At 35.8% G+C, this 21,768-nt stretch overlaps 1 protein-coding gene across 1 annotated transcript; it reads left to right on the forward strand.

Moving 5' to 3' along the window:
- The first annotated feature begins 4,005 nt into the window (after window positions 1-4,005).
- Window positions 4,006-19,488, forward strand: LOC134649971 (very long chain fatty acid elongase 7-like). The gene is made up of 8 exons (XM_063504782.1): window positions 4,006-4,109; window positions 6,721-6,821; window positions 14,901-14,969; window positions 15,615-15,802; window positions 16,755-16,832; window positions 17,330-17,419; window positions 18,252-18,461; window positions 18,622-19,488. Exons 2-8 carry the CDS (start codon window positions 6,782-6,784, stop codon window positions 19,039-19,041), a joined length of 1,095 nt encoding a protein of 364 aa, XP_063360852.1. The 5' UTR covers window positions 4,006-4,109; window positions 6,721-6,781; the 3' UTR covers window positions 19,042-19,488.
- The last annotated feature ends 2,280 nt before the right edge of the window (window positions 19,489-21,768 follow it).

A 21,768-nucleotide genomic window follows, 5' to 3' on the forward strand; every position in this document is an offset into this window, starting at 1 on the left:
CTGTATAGCATGTCGAGCACTAGTACGTTTACCTGTGTGGGCAAAAAGTAATCAAATTATAAATTAACAATTGCAATTACAAAATGTAATTTCAACAAATAATTTCCATTACATGTAGAAAGTAGGGCTCCCGATATCCGTGCTACCCGCCAACCCGTGCGCCCGTGTTCTTAGCCCCGGCGGTGCTAAGCGTCCGAACTACCCGAACCCGTCGAAGTCCGTTCCCGTGTAGTCCGTTTCCCCGTGTAGTCCGTTCCCCCGTGTAGTGCGTTCGGATCCGAATCTCGGCTCCGTTCGGGTATTGAATACACAGCGCCGACGGACCGAGTGGACCGACCCACGCGGGCCGGTTTGAGTTTTGAGTTGAAAGAAATAAGTACCTAGGTATCATTTATTCATTATAAAATGTTAAAAATTATGTTATATTGCGTACGAATAGGGGTTAGGTACTTAAATATATTTGAATCAATGTCGAGTTATATTTTTTGCATCGGTTATATTTATAATGATTATATTCGAGTAAGGGCGTTATTGAATACAAAACTAGTACCTACAGTATTCTTGTATTGTAAGACCATAATTCGGCACACTACTAGTTTTATAAAAAAAATTAAACAGTTTATTTTAAGAAAACTAAAAAAAATATGTACAACTTTATGGCTTACAACTTAGAAAACTCATGTACAGATTTTTATTGTTATATATAGATTATCTAAGAGAATAATAAAGGTTTTTTTTTAATTATGTTACAGCTTTAACGCCTATTATTTATGTACAGTGTTTTTTGTATAAGTTTAATCATATGAGGTTTCCTCTCTAGGTTGTCTACTACCAAGTTTAAGAAGGCTCAGTATATTATGTTGCAAATAGCCCGACTACTACTATTATAGGCAGACAGATGCAACTGGATATCGTCTTCATAATTATTAATTATTTTTATGGTATTTAGTATTTAGGTACCTAACTACCTGTACTAAATATTGATAGAGATAGGTACTTAAAATAAATAAAACGTCTTTGAAGTCATGTTAAGTGAAAGAACTATTGAGTTATTCGTTATCTACATAATAGGGCAGCAGCCTTTTGTTTTGTAGTAAAGAAGTAAGTATGATTAACGTCGCACGTGCAGGTAAAGAGAATAATGGTTCCCCGTGGCAATTTTTACTAATAATATTGACACTGACACCCTGATTCCCTTTGACACTGGTATTTTACCAGGCATACCTTTTGTTTGGAAAGTTGAAGTATTAGCCGTGCTGTTTTACAAACAAGGTAAGAGTGGTATTTATTCAGTTATTTTAGAGGGGGCAGCTTTTGAACTCACAAGTACTCATTAGAGTCATTAGTCATTAATAAGGTTTGAGTTTGCCACACCGCCGGTCAACGTTTTTAATCTGAATTGCATTTATAGTTTTACCTAGTTGTTGATGTTCTGTTTTTTTTTCGTATTGCTTGTTATTGTTCATTATAAACTGTGAAAAATGAAATATTTATTTCTTTCCACTCATGGACAAATTTAGAGGAACGCAAAAAAAAGTTTAATTACTAATTTTGAAATTAGGTCCATTAGCGGCATTAAGTCAGCCTGTTGTACCTACTCTACTACTAAAAAGAAGAAGACTGCTATCTTTTGCTGCATAACGCTTTATTCTCATGTAAAATATATTACCACCAACATACAAATCCACGCGAACGAAGTCGCGGGCAACAGCGGGCAGTATTAAATATTTATCTTTCGTTCTTGAGACTAATTTTCGTTCTTCGCTCTTAAAAAGAACGCGTCCGATCGTCATTGTACGTCCAGAACGGGCCGGACCCGCGTGTAATTAATATCCGTGGATCCGGACACACGGGTAACACGGGTACACGGACTTTAATTACACGGACCCTAATTACCCATTCCGAACGGGCCACAAATCCGGTTTCGTGTAGCACGAGAACGGGGCCCCGGCAACGGGTGCACGAAATCCGGACGCGACCGCGAGCCCTAGTAGAAAGTAATCGCGCATTCGATTAACGATTACAATTACAAAATGTAATTATTAATTACATTTTTAATTACATTTTGAAATTACAATTTTATCGGAAGACCAGCGCTGGAAGCCACCAGCAACATGCTGAGATGAGGCCATTTCGTGGCACTTTAATCTTATTTTGTGTTTTCCTTGATATTATGTATTGTCTGTGCTTACGAATAAATTATATTCTTATATTCTTAAATTAATTACTTTTCTCAATTACAATTACTTTTATTGAATGCAAATTTTCAATATCTTTATTTCCAAATTCAGATGAAAATGTCGAATGAACTTTAAATTTGTCAATCGTGCATTATTGACAATGTTTTTATATTTAAAGAGATTTTATATTTAAGAATTTGTACAAGGGAAAATAATTTAATGAGAAATCCAAGCATTTTTTTATAAAGAGACCTCACGTGTAATTTTTTAACAGTGAACGAAATTAGGAAGAAATACCTACCACATGAGTAGATACTTTTTCTCGGTTTCCTTAAACATAAACCTTCACTCCGCACTTTAAAATACGTCTATAACGAAAATAATAAAGAATAAAGAATGAAGATGATGAAAGAATATAGTCTATTTAACGAAAATAGAAAAATAACAAAGTCACAAAGTAGCCGATAATACCTCGCGTGATTTGTGCACAACCCCTGATACCTAATACCAGATACCAGATACCAGGTACCTGTTTTAAAGATAAAAGATAAAAGATAGTTTATTCAAGTAGGCATAATTACAATGCGCTTATGAACGTCAAATAAGCTAGGTAGACCGGCTCCAACCCTACACCTCTGCCCCGAGAAGATTTAAATCCCCCCTCAACTGGAGGAGGGTATCCCATTATGGGACCGGCAACAAACTGTGCGGGACACATCTTTTCAAAAATAATTACATCTTATAATTAACATGCATTACGAGAAAATAAGGAAAAAAAATACAATTTAAATTACTATAGAATTCATGCAATTATACACATAAGGTGTAATAGAAATTTGATTTAGAAAATATACATATGTACATGGAATCATACAAATTCGTAGCTCTTTCAGAAAACATATCAAATTCTTACAAAAGGAAAAGAAAATAAAGTTATTAAACGAAATGGGAAAACATATTATATAAATCTGATTGATTATTATGAATTACCAACATATAATATTTGATGTGCTTTCCTGCTTACCTGAGCTGTGTCACATATAACTCTATACATAATACAATGTTTGTGTACCTGGATAGGTAAGAGAGGATTTTTAAAAAGTTTTTCTTTATAATACTCCAAGTAAATTTGTTAATTTTTGCAAATGAATAAAAAGGTTAACGAAAAGTAATCGAATAATTAAATTACGAATTAATGTAATCGCAATTGCAGATTACACGGCAAATTGAATTACATGTAATCAAATTTCCATGTAATTAAATTACAAAAAATATAATGGCATGTAATTCGATTAGTAATCAAATTACACAAGTAATTAATTACGCCCAACACAGACGTTTACCTTACACTAGTATAAATAAACTACTATTGTAATTATTGCACACTTATTGTAGGTATGTTCCACAAATTTTGGTGTGTTAAACTAACTTTTAAAAATACTGGCAACAACATCGTTTTGACGATATTTTATAAGTAGGTACTTATTTCAAATTTTATTGTGTTAAACGGTCCAATTTAGATCGCTTACCATTCGAAATACTAAGGTTTTTTTGAAAGGAGTTACTTATAATATTATTATAAGGTTCTTGTGATATAAGGCTTATTACTTACATATTATCAGTAAATGGATAATCATCTATTTATTACTTAATTTTTATCCTAAATAAATGTAGCTTATATATTATATAAAAACTGAACAAAATGACATTTTATATAAGTACAAAACCTTATTTTGGTTACCTTAGAATAAAACAACATTATTAATTCAAAATTAGAACTCCTGTAGTCTTGAAGGAACTATGTCTATCGCGTGCTTATTTTATAAGCAGCCCGGTCGATAGTACCGCAGTGCCGGCTACATCACCGCACCGCTCGCACGGTGCCCGTTACGAACGATTTCGACAACCGGCTGATTCGAAATTTGAACGGTGAGTATAATTTTTAAATGTAAAAAGTAATGGCTGAAAACGGCCAGTACTTTTAGTAAAGTGTGATCGTGAAACAGTGACTTTTTTAATTTTGATTAATTATTTGGGTAATAATGGAAACAGTTTTTCGTTTTGACAATAATCTTTGTTTAAAGGTGTTGTTATATTTGGGAAGTTGTTGTAAAAGACAATTAGAAGAAAGGGCAGTTACCTACTGGAGTTTACCAAATTATTGCTGGAAATGTTTACGTAACGTTTAATTCAATTTGAGCATAAAGGAAAACTTACGTAATTTTTAACTGAAAAATGTGTTTAGCCTGAATAATAAAGTAAGCAATATTTATTTAAATACTTTAGTGTAATCAAACAACAACAACATTAGTATAGGTAATTTCACTTGTTTAATATTTATGGATCTTTGAATTTGATTTGACATGCGAGCTTGTAAAAGTAGAGACAAAACTAACAGAACTATCATAAAACAATTTACTTTCACAAAAAGAACACTGTCAGACCTAGTATTTAGTATATATACATATAGTATAGGTAGAAACTTTGTATTTTGTCAATAATTAGGTAAGTTTTTTTATGATAATTTGAAGTAAATTTTAAATGTTTCTTAAGTACCTATTTCAATCGGCCAGATATAAAGTCTAACCCCATTATTTCCAAAACTTCACAAGCCTCAATTAGTTAATTTATATTTTAAATACTTATTTTAAAATATTTTAAAATGCAAATACATGTCACAATGACAGATTAATCACAAATACAAACGGTTAATTATTAAGGCTTGTGGTGCGTTTCTGAATAACACTAATAAATAAAACAATACCTAGATAAAAATACCTATAATAGGTACATACAATATGAAGGGCATTTTCCGCTGATTTTATCTAAAATCTATAATATGCTAAAAATTATGGAATAAGCGTATTATCGTCGTAGCTTATAACAACCTTTGTACCTGAGCGTTTTCCAAAAAAAGTGTAAATTTCATTCACGTCTTCAAAATATTGACTTCTTGGGCTCATTTTACTCAGAATCATTTGTACATTCACGCCTCATACATGAAAAAATGTGTCCCAAAATTTTGTATGAAATTTTTTTTTCCAGTGCGTCACGTTCATACAAATAAAAAAAAAATCATACAAGAATGTGACGATCAGGAAAGGAAATTTTTGGACACATTTTTTATGTATGAGGCGTGAATGTACAAATGATTCTGAGTAAAATGAGCCCAAGAAGTCAATATTTTGAAGACATGAATGAAATGTACACTTTTTTTGGAAAACACTCACCTACTTATTTATAAATAAATAAAAGAATACTATTGTTACCTGGAATACATTATAAACAGAAATATTTGAATACGAAAATATTAACCCAAAATCCTTTTTGGGAAACAAAACATGTGGAAGTATAAGGGATGACTCACGCTAGACCGGACCAGGCCCGGGCCGAGGCGTCCGACACGTCATTTTCTATGACGGCTGATCGGTGATCACGTGGTGCTTTCTATAGAGTATGAAGCGCCGAAACCTCCGGCCCGGCCCAGTCCCAGTCTAGCTTGAGTCATCCTTTAGCCATTCAAAAGTAAAGGATGTCATTTCATGGTTTTGAGTCAAGACTGAAACTTCTTCAAGAAAATATTAACGACACTGGAGTACCTACTCGTACAGTCACCTGCAATAATATGTAGCACAACGAAGGCCGCAAAAATATGTGACACGGTCTTATTCGTAGAGCCATAAGACCGTGTCACATATTATTGCGGCCTTCGAAGAGTAACATATTATTGGAGTTGACTGTACTGGCTCTGCGATATTATGCAAATGATAAATCCTAGGGTTTTCATACCGAGCGAGGTTATTTGCTACAAACACGCAATACAAAATATCTATACGATTATGAAGAGCTTCTGAACTGGAGGTCGTGGGTTCAACTCCCGGCTCAAACTGATGCGTTTCTCGAAACTATCAGATATGCCCACTTGTACATCCCAATAACCCGGCGTTAAGCTGTTAAACCGTTAACCCAGTGTCTAATTGTACTGGTAACCCCGGGTTAGTGGAATGGTGCAACTGGGCCCTAATATTTTACAAGTCGCTCTTTGGTAAAACATAGCGAGGAAATCTGCATTGGTGCAGCTGTATAAAAAGTGTGTTTTTATACTTCTCTCAGTCAGAGTCATAAAGGAAGATATTCGCTCCTTGTGCTTAAAGGATGACTCACGTTAGACCGGGCCGTGTCCGGGTCGGAGCTCCCGGAGCTTCGTTTTCTATGCAATGCATCACGTGATCATCTGTCATAGAAAAGTAAGCGCCGGAAGCTCCGGCCCGGACACGGCCCGGTCTAACGTGAGTCATCCTTTACCCACCTGTACAACTGCAAGACTTAGAAGTGACGAGAAACCCTGTAAACAGTCTTACCTATAGTGTCATTCTGTGGAACATGCTAACTATGTAAATAAAAGTTACTAGTAAATTGTCATTCAGAGACAATTTCAATATGGCGGTTGTTTACATTCTTAGCAAGTTCCATAGAATGACACTTTATTTAATAGACATTCTTCTCCACATTATCATCTCTTTTACCCGTCTTTTATCAGGTCTCATTCCGTTGGGCATCAGCCTAGTGAAGACTCACATGTTCCGGACATCCAAGCAAACATGGCCAGCCCGTTGCCGCTACAACTCGCCAATCCTTCGAGTAAGTATAAATAAACTAACACCTCACGGCCGTTTTCAGATCTAATTGCCATTGCTTCATGTACAATGTAAAGATTGTCGTCTGCCGCCAGATTACCAGTCTGCCGGATGATATCAGCCTGCAGATTACCAGTCTGCCGGACGATATTAGCCTGTCAGTTAACTTACGGCCTCTGGATCGCACCTTCTATCTTAATAACATCGGTCGCAGACGTTTCTGCTTGTAAAAAAAATATTTTTATTTTAATTGAGTAAAAATGGCTGAGTGAAAATCATGAAACTTGAAATCAATGAATCCAAGGCGATTCTCCTTAAATATTAACATTAGACTAAGTAATCAATCATTGTTTTAATCTATTTCGTTTCGTAACCGCTAACCCCGCTCCATTGTGTACTATTCGATTATTCAAAGTGTACTTTAATTATTTACACGTATTTACAAATCTATTTGACGGCCTATTTACATTTCTGAACCCTATAGGTATTAAGTAAGTAAGCTGTTATAATGCTTTTCACTTTACTTTATCTTGAACTTTTATTCAAATTTTTAACTAAAAAGAACATAATAAATATGTTTGTTTCTGTATTTGCGAAAATCCTAAATTAGTCAAATAAAAAAACGTAAATGACAAAACGCTAAATGATATGAAAACTAAAATTGCCAATACCTACACAAAAATAACTATAGGTTGTGAATAATAATATATATATGTGAGTAATAAAAACAAGTTACCATGTTCAGAATCACCTTTACTACATGTCTGCTTGTTTTGGGACATCCTGTATTATATTTAGAGTAAAATAAATTGCTTTCATCGTTACTTTTATAAATTTCAAATCGATATCGTAAGTAAGTAGTCGTCATCAGATATATCGGAGCGGCCGAGATTCAGATATTTTGAGCACCTCGGCACACGCCCTGTAGCGCCTTGAATAGAGGCGTGTTCAGATATTTGTGAGCACCTTGGCCGCTCCAATATATCTGATGGCGACTGTACCTAGTTCTCGAAAGATTGAGCGATCTTAGACGAGAGGAGAGTCGCACCTTAAGAGTTCCATTTTTCATTGTTGCTACGCTACGGAACCCGAAAAAGGTAATTTATTATTCTGACTTCCAGTTTGCGCTCCATAAAGTATGGCATCTATCCAAGAAAGGGTCAGACAAGAAAACCAAAGGTTTACGACTTTCATAAAAACATTTACAATGACATTACATAGTCACAAGACAATCAAATGTCTGGGCACACATTTCTCTATACATATTTATAATGTTTAGTACCTGCATCCTCTTTCGGACATTTCAATAGTCTAAACCAGGGATGTTGCGAACATCCGCATCCGCATCCGAAACCGCCGAACTTCCGCATTATTTTCAACATCCGCATCTGCATCCGCATCCGCATAAAATCGATGCGGAGCTTATGCGGATGCGGATGTCGAACAAGTCGGTACAGGAACGTCTTAGCGGCGGCGTAAGTGCTAGGTAATTTCGTCATTACCTATAACGAAATCGTCTAGATCCAGAAAAGTCGGCCAAGTTACTGTTTATTAAATATAACGCACCTATATTCTTGCTCAAATACTAAACGTTTCGTTTTTTTAAAATAAAACAATACTAAAAATGTAATATTTGACGTTTTCTAAGTACCTAATCTTGACATCCGCATCCGCATCTGCATCCGCGGATGTGATCCTTTGAATATCCGCATCCGCATCCGCGGATGTCAAAAAATCTGCATCCGCAACATCCCTGGTCTAAACCCAGGTCATAAATGTCTCACCTTTTGACACCTAAATTGACACTATTTTTAAATGTTTACTGTAAAAGAAAAAATATTCTCTTCTGAATGATGACACCATTCAGATATCGTTTGATGTCAGGTGTTCGTTCGAATTGGCCTGTCTGATAAAAAAAACGTATTTTAATATAACCCATAATAAGTAGTTAGCGAAAAGTAGTACATATTAAACTGTTTTCATACATCATGTTATTATAATGTAGGTAGGTAACTAACGTCGTGAATCCGCACTAGATTTAGAAATGTATAATATAAACAAAATTAAAGGTGTTGTTTTTCTTACTAAACATGTTACTAAATTCAACCATATTTTCACATAAACATAAGACTCAAATTACAGCTAATACGGTAAACAGGCTTTTCAACAATCGCTTTTCATTTGTTTTACCGATGGCTCTTTCAAGTCACGCGATGTAAAGTTAACGTCAAAGATTGTACACCGTTTTCGACCTTACTGCGTGGTAATAAGACGGGAGCTGAGTAGATATTTTTGGCGCAATTTAGCCCTTGTTTAACCTACATTTTTAATGAGCGGTTAGATTTGTTTTGACCTAAAACTTTAGGTCTGTTATTGACTATGTGGTCCGTTTTTTACCCAACTTCCTCAGGGGAGGGTAGTGCTTTCGCATGCAAGTAATACGAGCATATATAATGGGCAACCATGCTGGTATTATTCGTATTTTAGTCGATCATTTGTGGCGTTCCATCTCTAAAGGTACCTTATGGCGATCGGCGCTTACGCTGTTACAACATTCCAATACGAATGCGGTGCTATGCGACGTAAGCGCCATCCGCCATAAGGTACCTTTTCTAGGAACGTCACATATATTTTTAAAGCCAGCTATAGCCAACTGAGGGTGTAAACCACCCCCGGCCCCTATTCTATTTTATTCGTAGTTAATAATACCATTTTAATCACAGGTTATAGTAATGATAGTAAATTAACATGTTATTTAACTTGAAATAGTAACTTCCTATTAGGTTTGACCTGAATAAAGTTCAGCCTGTAGTCGGGGTTATTGTGCTTGAAATAAATAGCCTTAAAAGATAATTATCTTTAATATTAATTGATTTTTAATTTGTCTAGATTCTGTCAAAGTGTAAACATACAGGGAGAGCCACCCAAAGGGGAATTCGGTAAAGGGTCTCTATTGTTTCCCAAAAAGTTTTAAGTCATAACGCATTGTCGGTTTCAGTCAGGTTTCCGCCCCGGGCATAGCACTGTCTCAGCTTTGGTAAAGGTCACTGATGACATTCGTTTTAACATTGAAAATAAAAAGCTCACGGTCCTCGTACTTTTAGACTTTAGTAGGGCCTTTAATACGGTTGATTTTGATATTTTTGATATTCTCCTTCATATCCTTCGTACGTTTAATGTTTCACATGCAGCTTTGTATTGGTTCTGTAGCTACCTGTTTGGGAGACGCCAGTGTGTCAAGGTTGACGACAAGGTCTCCGAATGGTGTGACCTTTCTGCTGGTGTCCCCCAAGGAGGGATACTATCTCCTCTCCTTTTCTCAATCTTCATTAATGGCATTACTGAGTCTTTAAATTGTAGCTTCCACCTTTACGCGGATGATTTGCAGATTTACGCGGCGGCCAGCATCGATGATCTCCCATCTTTAGTTGATAAAATCAATGGCGACCTTGAGTCAATTCGTTGCTGGGCGAGTAATTTTGGTCTAAGAGTTAATGCAAAGAAATCGCAAGCGATTGTCATTGGTGGTCCCTACTTTGTGTCCAAATTGTCGGAGATAGTGGTACCCAAAGTGCTTTTTGACGGAACAATTATCCCTTTTTCTTCGACAGTTAAGAACCTGGGCATCATTTTTGATCAAACGTTGTCCTGGTCAGCTCATGTTTCTGACATTAGCAATAAACTGTTTGCATCTCTTCACTCATTGAAACGTCTTCAAAATTTCCTTCCTCTTCAAACTAAAATAACTCTTGCTTGTTCACTTTTACTTCCTTTGTTAGACTACGCTGATTCTGCTTTTTTGGACCTTAATGAGGAGCTACTAGACAAACTCGAGCGTTTGCAAAACATTTGTATTCGATACATTTCCGGTCTACGTAAGTTTGATTATGTATCCCAGTTCCGATCTCAGCTTGGCTGGCTTCCGATTCGTCGTCGAAGAGATGTGCATGTCCTGTCATTGCTTTTCAATGTACTATTTAATCCTGCTTCGCCACCTTACCTTTCCGAAAAATTTAGTTACTTAGCTGCTGGTAGTGGTCACCGTCTTCGATCAAGCGCCAACCTTTCACTCGCAGTTCCACCCAATATGACGCGCACATACAAAAAATCCTTTACTGTCCACGCCGTGAAGCTATGGAACGAGATACCGGTGTCCGTGAGGCAATCCCAATCTGTAGCATCACTCAAGGAGAGGCTTAAAAAATTGTGGCTTTCCGATATATAAGTAATTCGGTTTTCCTCGATTAGTACTTCTTTAGTTTCCTTTACTTTTCTGGTTCGAGCTCATATCTATTTGTTTTATGATATATATTGAGTATTTATTTATTTATTTATTTAATTTAGGTTATATTTATATATGTACGCTTTATTTTTATTTATTTAAGTATTTCTATTTATGTTTATATATATTATTTGTAACAATGTGTATTCAAAACTTGCATTTCATTAACTTTAGTGATTGTACACTATTGTTTTGTTTGTCATTCATCGTTACTTCTGTTTTGTTTTATTCGTTTCCTCAAAGGTTAACTGGAAGAGATCCCATACAGGGATAAGTTCGCCTTTGTTGTATTTAATTTACTCTGTAACTATGTTTCTCGTGTTTTTATTTCTATGTGTAATAAAGTATATACATACATACATACATACATACATACATACATACATTGTTCGGCCGAATTTGCGTTAGTCATAATTTGTTTGGTTCAGAAACGCGTCACTTTTCCATAAATATTGCCATAAAACAAACCTAACCTAACCTATCTATAGGATAACCTTACGAAAATCCTGAAAAGTTAACGGTTTCAGTTTTAGGACTAATGATAATATGACAAACACAACAATACATTATGACTTAAGCCTTTATGGGAAACAAAAGGACCCCTGACCCCCTTCGGAAAAACAAGGGGTTGGCCGAGTCAGGTGTTGACAAATGAAATTACATTCATTCATTCATTCATGTACTTATCAATCCTACGAATACTATCAATTTCTTTTTTTAAGGCCTGGAAGTCGTTTAAGCCAAATCCCATAGAACAAAACCAGATACAACCTTACCTATGCTAGCGCCATCTATAAAAACCTTTGACAGTCGCCAACCCCATTTAGTCACCCTTGAATTTGTCATTATCATGGCCAAGGGATGGCACAAGATGGACTGATATGACCTGGTAAAGGTTGCGGGAGTCCGCTGGATGCGGGTGGCGCAAGACCGGTCATTGTGGCACTCTTTGGGAGAGGCCTATGTCCAGCAGAGTCCTCTGGCTGATATGATAATGGTGGCCAAGGTATTCCACCCTGTATATTTAAAACACGATAAGCGCTAAGTGATTACTTCTATAAATAAATCTGTACTGGTGCGTCATCGAACTATAAGTTCCTAGTTGCTTAAATTTATTATGACGTACTTTGTATTTATAGTGAGTGGGCGTGTAGAAAAATGAGGGTGGAAGGGGGACCAATTAACAGAAACCCTAGTGTAATTTTCAATCGGTAGCGTGACGTGACGTACGCGTTTGCGTTAAGTCTCGTTTTGTATGGGATTTTGAAGCGTGCCAAGCGGGACGTTTTGGAAACTCAAAATCCCATACAAAATGATAATTAACGCAAACGCGTACGTAACGCTATCGAATCAAATGTACACTAGGGGTACAGAGTAATTGAGATAAAGCGGTATACGTAGACTGTAGAGAATAATGAGTATAGGTGTATAATAACGCCTATTTACTTTAGCTTTTATTTAACAGTCAGTCAGTTCAGTTGTGGGATTTTCGCATACTCTGGTATCAAAATTAACGCGAAGGATTATTAAACAACAACTTTACCCTCTCGCGAAACAAATAACTATTCATATATTTCGTTGATATTGGCGTTTCTCTATCTCAGAGCTAGATTAGCATACTCTACTCGTACATTACTTACAAATTTACAATATTATCACCTAAATAACTTCAACCTGTATACATTTCTAGTCATGTCCGGCAAGAATAAAATTGATTCAAACCTCTTCATCACTCTTGATTTGTAAGGGTTTGAATGACTATTGTACCGTTAGTTTTCCCCACTTTTGAATCACATCGATTGACCGTGTTCCCTAATACACTAGGGAAAGTAACCTTAAATATATACACATTTTAGGACCTTACGCCTTGGGAATAAGAATCAAACGTGCTTAGATGTTGTTGAGAAACGGACAATAATGTCAATACAACAACTTGATAAAGGGAAACTGACCTACAAACGTACAGGTCGATAGGCTTAGACCGCTACCTAGGGCGTCTAGAGTGGCTAAGTGACTTAAATTGCTATATCAACATGTTAGGCATGGTTGATTAAAATGTGACTTGACAAATTGTAATATCACTACACCGTATAAAACAAAGTCCCCCTCTGCGTCTGCCTCTGTCTCGTGCAGTTATAGTTCGTTTTTTTAGCATTAGAAAGAACTTGCAAGAAGGTAAGCGATCTTGATATGACTTTTAATTGAAAAACGCTTTTTAAAAATCAAAAAGTATTACTTATGAAAGCAGAAGAATATAAATGATCGTATTAGATTCATAATTGTTACATATTTGCCGTAACGTATTTTTAAAATGTGTTTTTCATTTAAAAGACACATCAAGATTGTTTACCTTATTTCTAATGCTAAAAAAACGAACTATAACAGCGTTGGTAACAACATGGTAGGTCCTACTGCTGTGCTGTCCTCTAATGTATTGTGGGTACTAATTTCAAAACTAACATTTTAGATCAAGATTAGGTTATTCTAAGGTACATGGTAAAGCATTTCTTTGAGTCCTTAACCCGTGGAGCGCCTAGAACCAAGAATAGTATGGAGGTACCACGTGTCTTGGTAGGGCGCTCCACGGGTTAATGTTATTATATTTATATGGTCCCGTTATAAGTAATTATACCCTTTTGAGAGCTCAACCTTTAAAAACATGTATGAAACGAATAATAAAGTGTTTTTTTCATACATTCCATTCATAGTCAACTTTTGTCCCAAAGACAATAGTTAAACATGACACACACATTAACCGATTTGGTATCACATTGACAATACAAATGATGTTACAGTTAGCTGTCAGAAAGTGATAAAGAGTAACAAACAAGTGTATGACATGTTATTGAAATATTAGTGGTCCATATAAAATTTGATGCCTGACAATGTATTAAATCTTTTGAATACGTGTATAGGATACAACTAAAATAAGGGATCTTTTGTTCTCCAAATAAGAAAGCGTGTGTTATTATTAATATACAAATTAACACAGGTCTTTCTCTAGCGACATTAAAATTTTTTTTGTTTGACAAGTGGTTAGAGTGTTATGAACGTTATTAGAAAATTCCACAAATAAGTTATTTTATCATTATCAGCCTACAATTATTATTATTTTTATACCACTTGTGTTGAAGGTCAAATACATAGAAGGTAGGATCCTATAGAAGTGGTACCTATATGCGTGCCTACGTGAGGGACAAAACATAGGCAATGCGACACTATGATTGGTCGAATGTATTTGTTGCCCACCATAATCCATACTTAGGTACTAATTTATGGTGGGGAATAAAAAAAAATGTGAGACTGTGACAAGGACAACCAATAATAGCACTTTCGCTGCTACTCCTACTGAAAGATAGGTACATAAGACTATCCCGTTCGGTCATTTCCCCCCACCCCTCAATCCCCTCATGCCTTATCCAGTTAAAATACTAGGTTCATGGTTAAATAAGTTACAAATGTCGCTCTTTCGCTATTGGTTGTAATTATTATAATGACACTGTAAAAAAAATATTGACATATGAAGGATCTATTCAGACTAACTTGCATTTTTTATTTATTTTGTATTTTCATATTTACATGTTACGATGTGTATTTAAAATTGTAAATAAATTAAATATTTTCAATTTCAACATACACGCTGTATGCTTTTTACTCGAACAAACTTTTTCCTTTTCACCTCAAATGTAACTGGCCACATATATTATAACGTCAACGCAATTTTTAGAATAAAACTGTTAAATCTATTGACGCATAACAGCTAGACTCATAAAATAAATATAGTTTGTTTGTGTTTTTCAGGTGAAGGGATCAAAATGACTTACCTTGAAAAGGTGGACCGGTACCTTGATTCCCTGAAAGTTGGAAAAAGTGAGTACTTCGTTTTGTCCATTATACATATTCATATTAATATATCGATATTACAAGCTTTTATTTAGTTTCACCCAGTGGTTTCACCTGTCCCGTTGTCTGTAATCAAATCTTGCAAGTTAAATTTGATCCACTTCCCGGTTTCCGATTGAGCTGAAATTTTGCATGCATGTATAAATCGGATGACAATGCAATATTATTAATGCATAGAGCTGATCTGATGATGGAGCTGGAAGGTGGCCATAGGAACTCTGTGATGAAACAACGCAACCTAATTGTGTTAGGGGTTTTTAGAATTCTCTCGATGAGCATTAGTTGTCTGTCGTAAGAAAAGTACAGTCAGCGATAAAAGCTTGTACCAAAAATGAATTTTTTGCCAAAAACTTATTTTATTTTGTCAATCCATCGTTTTTGCTAGAAAAAGTTCTAGTTACTTACCTATTACTGAGTTATACAATTAGCGAGTAGCGACCACGCGACCACGCGACTGAGTATTCCATTTTGACTGCTGACTTTTTTCGTGACATCTTTCTGTTACCTTGGCCAACGTCAAGTATTATCGGGACTTTCTTTAGGCCTCTGGTTAGCTCTAAAGCTTAAGTTGAATTTTTATAGTATAGATAACCATACATTTATTTATTTCAGGTGCCCTAGTGGATTCATGGTTCATGATGTCGAGTCCGATCCCGATCCTCTGCGTGGTGATCGCGTACCTGATCTTTGTACGCGTAGGCCCCAGCCTGATGAAGAATAGGCCTCCACTCAGGATCACGAAACTCATCACGTATTACAATGCCACGCAAGTGTTGCTGTCTGTGATGATGGTTTACAAGGTACTAGTCTAGTTGATAAACTAATCTTTCGTCGGCCCCAGCCTGATGAAGAATAGGCCTCCACTCAGGATCACGAAACTCATCACGTATTTACAATGCCACGAAGGTGTTGCTGTCTGTAATGATGGTTTACAAGGTACTTTCTAGTACTAGGTAATTATAGAAGTTAACTGATGATTGCCTTTGAAATTATATCCAATCCATGGAACTTATTGTTTACACTGTTTAGATCCTTCTAGCCAAGCACTTTGTTTAAGTATTACATAAATATTGATATAACTTCTTAGTTCTACAATACAGTAATCCTGATGAGTCCCATATAAAAGGCATTTAAGTTAAATCATTATATTAGATACACCCACAATAAGTACCTACATGTCTTTTTTGTACAATTTATTTGGTGACGATCCGCCCGACTTCGCACGGGTTTACAAATTAAGTATAACTACTAACTAACCTAACCTAACCTAAACCTTCCTCAAGAATAACTCTACTGATACGCGAAAACCTCATGAAAATCCGATCAGTAGTTTTGAGATTATCGCTATCGCTACTTTAAAAGGTGTAGGTATTTATTTCGATCCGTTTCCGAACTTACGGGAAAATTCAATGATATTATATAACCATAGATAGGTTATACTCATACTTGAGGAGCACAAAAAATAATTCCATATTTATTTCTGTGCCTACGAAGAAATCTGTTATTTTTTATTAATTTTCTCATTCCATCCATCTTTGTCACACTCGTTGTTAAACATAAGCTCGTCTCTTTCTTTTTCGGTGTGCGGGAGCTCGTTAGCACGTGCACATATGTCACTTGTCCAGCCGCGACTAAAGGCAACTTGTCCGATTTGTCACAAGTTAAGCGCTTCAATTTTGGAACGCCTAATAATCTATCTTGAGTTATAAATCATTGGGAAAATTAGTAAATTTTATGTTGGTTTCTTTCCAGGCTCTGAATTTGAACATATTCCGAGATGGTGTCCTTTATGCAGGGTGCAGATATCCATCGAATACTCAAAACAAACAGGTACATTAATTTTTTTTTTCACAGTTGCCACAAGAAATAAATAAGCTACATTTATTATAAAAGCGCAATTGCTCATTTATTTTGCAAGGCGCAAGTTGGCCTAAAAAGCTAGGCAGATATTACAGATTTATTAATATTCATTCATATTCATATATTTATTCTTAATAATCCGTATTATATGTCACAACATATTATTTACAAAATATGATTTGTACTATTTGTATTATCTTATGATAAGATTTGTATTCCTTTATCTATTTTGTAGACTTTATTATTTTGCCCCCCTTTTGTTTTTTTGTACCGCTCTTACGGTAGATGTCGCTCGGGTCCCCTTGACCCATATGGTGGAAAGATTTGCTGGCTATGGATGAAGTCTTGGTGGCTCAGATGGCAGAGCGCTGGAGTATCTATCCAGAGGCCGCGAGTTCAAGTCTCACCCAAGACAGTAATTTTTCCACTTTTAAATTTATTTTAGACTTTATTATTGTTTTTTGCAGCTTTTGGAGCTAGGATGGTGGTACTTCTTCGCCAAGTTCACTGAACTCCTCGACACCGTGTTCTTCGTGCTTCGGAAAAAGAATAAACAGGTAAGCCAGTCAAGCGACCATCCCACCAGTTTTGAATTTTTAGTACTTCTAAAAATGGAAAACATGTGAACAGGCGAATTATTAATTGAATTCGACATTAGCGTAACGTAACTAAGCTAGATAAAATCCCTTTAGCAGAATAGGACACTTTAATAAATCTCACACTCTAAAAGATTACACTTGCATTCCGAAAAATATAAGAGTAACGATCGATACTAGTGACGCTCTGTTGAAATGGTTCTCGAGACGATTAAATAATTTCCCAATAAAGGACCCTCATAACTCATAAGTCATAACTTCCTTTGGGGCATCTTGGGGCTAGTTCAGAGTGTGGGCTAGGTATTTAAGTATAGATGGTCAAACCAATTTGTCAGTAAATAGGAACAAAAAAAACTATACTCATCCTTTTCTTTTGGGTGCTAGTACTAGTGTCAGGCAAAGATAGTATGACTCTCTCTGTCTATGTTTGAAATAAGACAGTCCTTTGACACACTATATACATATTTCATCACTTATACCTGTCGCGTCGAATGATGGTCCCTGTGACAGTTCCTTCATCACTTTTGGGTGGATTTAATATAAAAAATATTTCAAGAATATGTTTTTACTACCAACTTATATGTTACATTTCTATATAAATGTGTGTGCTAAACTCCCAAAAAATGTCTACAAAGATTTAATGTGACAGCTACTCCACATAAAAATGATTGTCATAGGGACCAGAGGTAAAATACTACTTGCTGTTGGGCTACATGAAGACACATAGTATTTTAAGCATTTGCACTATAAATGAAAGGTAAATTATATCTTTAACAAATTATTTTCTCCCCAGGTGACGTTCCTCCACGTATACCACCACGGCATCATGGCTCTCTACTCCTGGAGCTACCTCAAATTCGCCGCTGGCGGCCAAGGGACCATACTCGCCCTCCTAAACTCTGCCGTCCACATCGTCATGTACTCCTATTACCTTCTCTCTGGACTGGGGCCTCAGTTCCAAAAGTATTTGTGGTGGAAGAAATATGTCACTACTTTGCAGCTGGTAAGATTTTGACAGTTACGATTGACCGCTTTGGCTTAACACTGCAAGATACTGAAGCGGCTTCGAAAAATTTCCTTGCATTTCATAGATCAATGTCTTACCATGTTAGATTCCCCTGCTCCTATTAACGTTTTTCTAATAATTATTTGTTTTCTTCCAGGTACAATTCGTGATTATGCTCGCCTACTGCATATGGACTCACTTCTCTCCAAGATGTCAGTACGCGGTCGGCTTCACCTACTTCATATCGGCCAACGTCACCATTTTCCTCTTTCTCTTTCTCAATTTCTATTCCAAAAGCTACAAAAAGAAGAAAAGCGGAGAAAAGGAGATACAGAACGAATTCGAGAAACAAAGAAACGGGACCAAACAAAATGGCGTTGAAGCGAATGGAATCACAGCGGGAAAGAACAAAGGGGTGTGCACAAATGATTGTAAGGATATTTCCAATGTAGAAGATGTTCCTTGTGCAGTTGATAAAGCTTGTGGAGATTACATTAAGAAAGGCAAGGTGTTCCTTACTAGGCGCACAGCCAAAGCGTGTGAAGAACTAGATTACGAAAGTATAATAAATAAATGATTCTTATGGTTGAACAATATGGTTAGTTCCGGGTTTTTTGAGACTGAATTTTGTGATGGCGATGATAAACGAAATAATTTAGGAGCGATTGATAAGTAAATAGGAAAAATTGTTTTAGAATTAAGGACGTATGAAATAGAGCTTAAAATGGACTTTATTTTTAATTGAATTAGTGTCAATTCTGTCACTGAAAATATGTTGATTGTGCTATTAAATTTTATTGATGAAAAGATGTTTCAGCATATCGTAGTTAAAGTGCAGAAAATATTGAATGCTGTTGAAATATTGAACGTACCAGTGAGACGATACGCTTTAAGATTTAAATTACATTAATATTAATATGCCAACCGCACAATTTTAAATAATGTAGATGCTAAGAATTTTATTGTTGAAATGATAGGCTTACGCAGTTATTGTTTAGCGAATAGCATTTCAGGTTAACAATGATTATTTGTGGGTCATACACATTTTAATGTGTGGTTGACTTTGTTCTCGCCTTTCCTGTAGGTATTTCAAAGTAAAGCTAATCAAAAGCTTATTTTTACGCTGCACTCTTACAGGCGGGATATATTTTTTCAGTTATTGAGACCCACAGTGAAAGTAAAAGTCTTTAATTCAGGTATATTACATTGCACTTATGAATGTCCAAAAACTATCACCGGTTACCCAGGACGTTAAAATTAATTGTTTTGTCCGCAGAAGGGAAATGAGTTTGCCCCCTATAAGTTTCTTTCTGTATCATATGAAAATAAACTACCTACTTATAATTAGTTTAAAAGATCTTGTTTTTAGCTTTTATTAAAACGTGACTGGCATGAAAAGTACAGTTCGAAAATGATTTGAACTGTAACTCCAAACACTAACTTAATTCGTTATTAAAAAGTGACTCGCACAGTCAAATTGAAGTAAGAATTAATCTGAGTATTAAACTATGCGGTTCACCGGATCCGGTAAACCGGTTAGCGGAATACTGTACTTAAGATAGGTTAGTTATTATGACCAAGATTAAATTTATTTAAGAATCTTGCCATTGCGGCATGTAATGTACTTTTTAGTTTCTTGCCAAAATAACTGTTCTGTACAAATTATGAAATTTTCCTGTTTATTTGTACCTACACAATATTTCTAAGTAAGGACTTATTGTATGTTGATAGATTTTTATGTATAATTCATATTAGACACTGGCCGTTCGGAAAAGCCGTAAGGGCGGAAGTCTTGCAAAAAAACGCTTACAATAAGGGCCACCCCACATCTAGCGTCTTTCGAGCGTCGGCGTCTACAACATGGCCGCTGCTCGACGCAACGTCGATGCAACGTCGACGCAACTGCGCAGCGACGTCATTTCCCATAGCGCTGACCAGACGCCGACGCTCGAAAGACGCTAGATGTGGGGTGGCCCTAAGTGCGCGAAAAGATGGTTTATCATTAAAGACTCTGAATCATTACATTTAGGGGGTTATGAGTTAAGAGAGCTGTAAAGTAATGTCATATAACATTACAGGTCGTTGGCTTGTTTAAGGGTTCGGTAAAGGGAGATTAAGGGTCGCGTAATATACTGTACTGTTTATTGCGAGGATATTGTGGATGGAAGATGAAAATTTCCGCGGATCTTTTAAGGAAAAATAACTATATATGTTTTGATCTAGTAGACTTTTTTCTCCCTCGCCATTTCCACCTTTTCTCCTAAATTGAAACACACCGTCCGATTTTTCATGAATAATTTAATGACGTCGAAATGACGTAATTTTTAACGAGCTTTGCTGGTTGTAAACAAAGTATTTACTGCCAAATTAACACGTTTTTTTAGGAAAAATTTAACGATATTGTATAATTGGTTAAATTATTCTTTAAAGGTTTAAAACGTATCGAGTTTAGTAAAAGTTCAAAAATATCTGAACAATGCGTTATTGTTAAGAAGCTAAAGCGCATGTCCAGATATTTATGAGCACATTGGCCGCTCCGATGTATCTGATGGCGGCTGTACATAACGATGGTGCGCACTCAGGGTTTGGTATACATTAACAAATATACATTGTTTAAGATGCGTAAAATCGTATTACCAAATCTTGCATCCTTGAATGGTAGAGGGGCAGATAACGAAATTTTCATGTTTTCCGGCCCTCGATAGGTATAGTAGTACCTACTTAGGGAGTGCTCCCGGTACTGGTTTTCTATACAAATACAGTACCGGAACCGGGAATTCCCGGTTCTCGCCATACAAACTCAGTACCGGGAGCATTCCCTAGTAGTACTACAATAATGAGTTCCCATCCTTGATAAGGAAAGAAGTTGTAAAAAAGACAGGCATATTATATTCTATTTCTTTTGGAAGCAATTAAGTTCTTATGAACTTTGACACATTGTAAAATATAATGTTATGTATATATATTTTAAAATAATTTTATGTATAGTTAATGAATCACTCAGTTTAATGTGGCCTTGTTTTATTACTTAAGTTGTTTAATATAGTACAAAATAATATTAAATGATAAGATGAAATAAAATGTTAATAAATTATGGGAGTTTTCATTAACTCAAACAATATACCTAGCCCAAAGGAAATATTTAGCTATTTTTACAACATAGGGTGCCCATACTTGCGAGTATATACAGGAAATGTAGGTATATACAGCTGTTTAGGACTCACTTAAAAAAGTATTCGTTTAATTTTTATAAGACGGCTCATTCAATTAAAATTATAATAGTACATTGACCGTCTGGGCCATT

This window comes from Cydia amplana, chromosome 8, assembly GCF_948474715.1.
Source record: "Cydia amplana chromosome 8, ilCydAmpl1.1, whole genome shotgun sequence".
Taxonomy (NCBI): Eukaryota; Metazoa; Arthropoda; class Insecta; order Lepidoptera; family Tortricidae; genus Cydia; species Cydia amplana.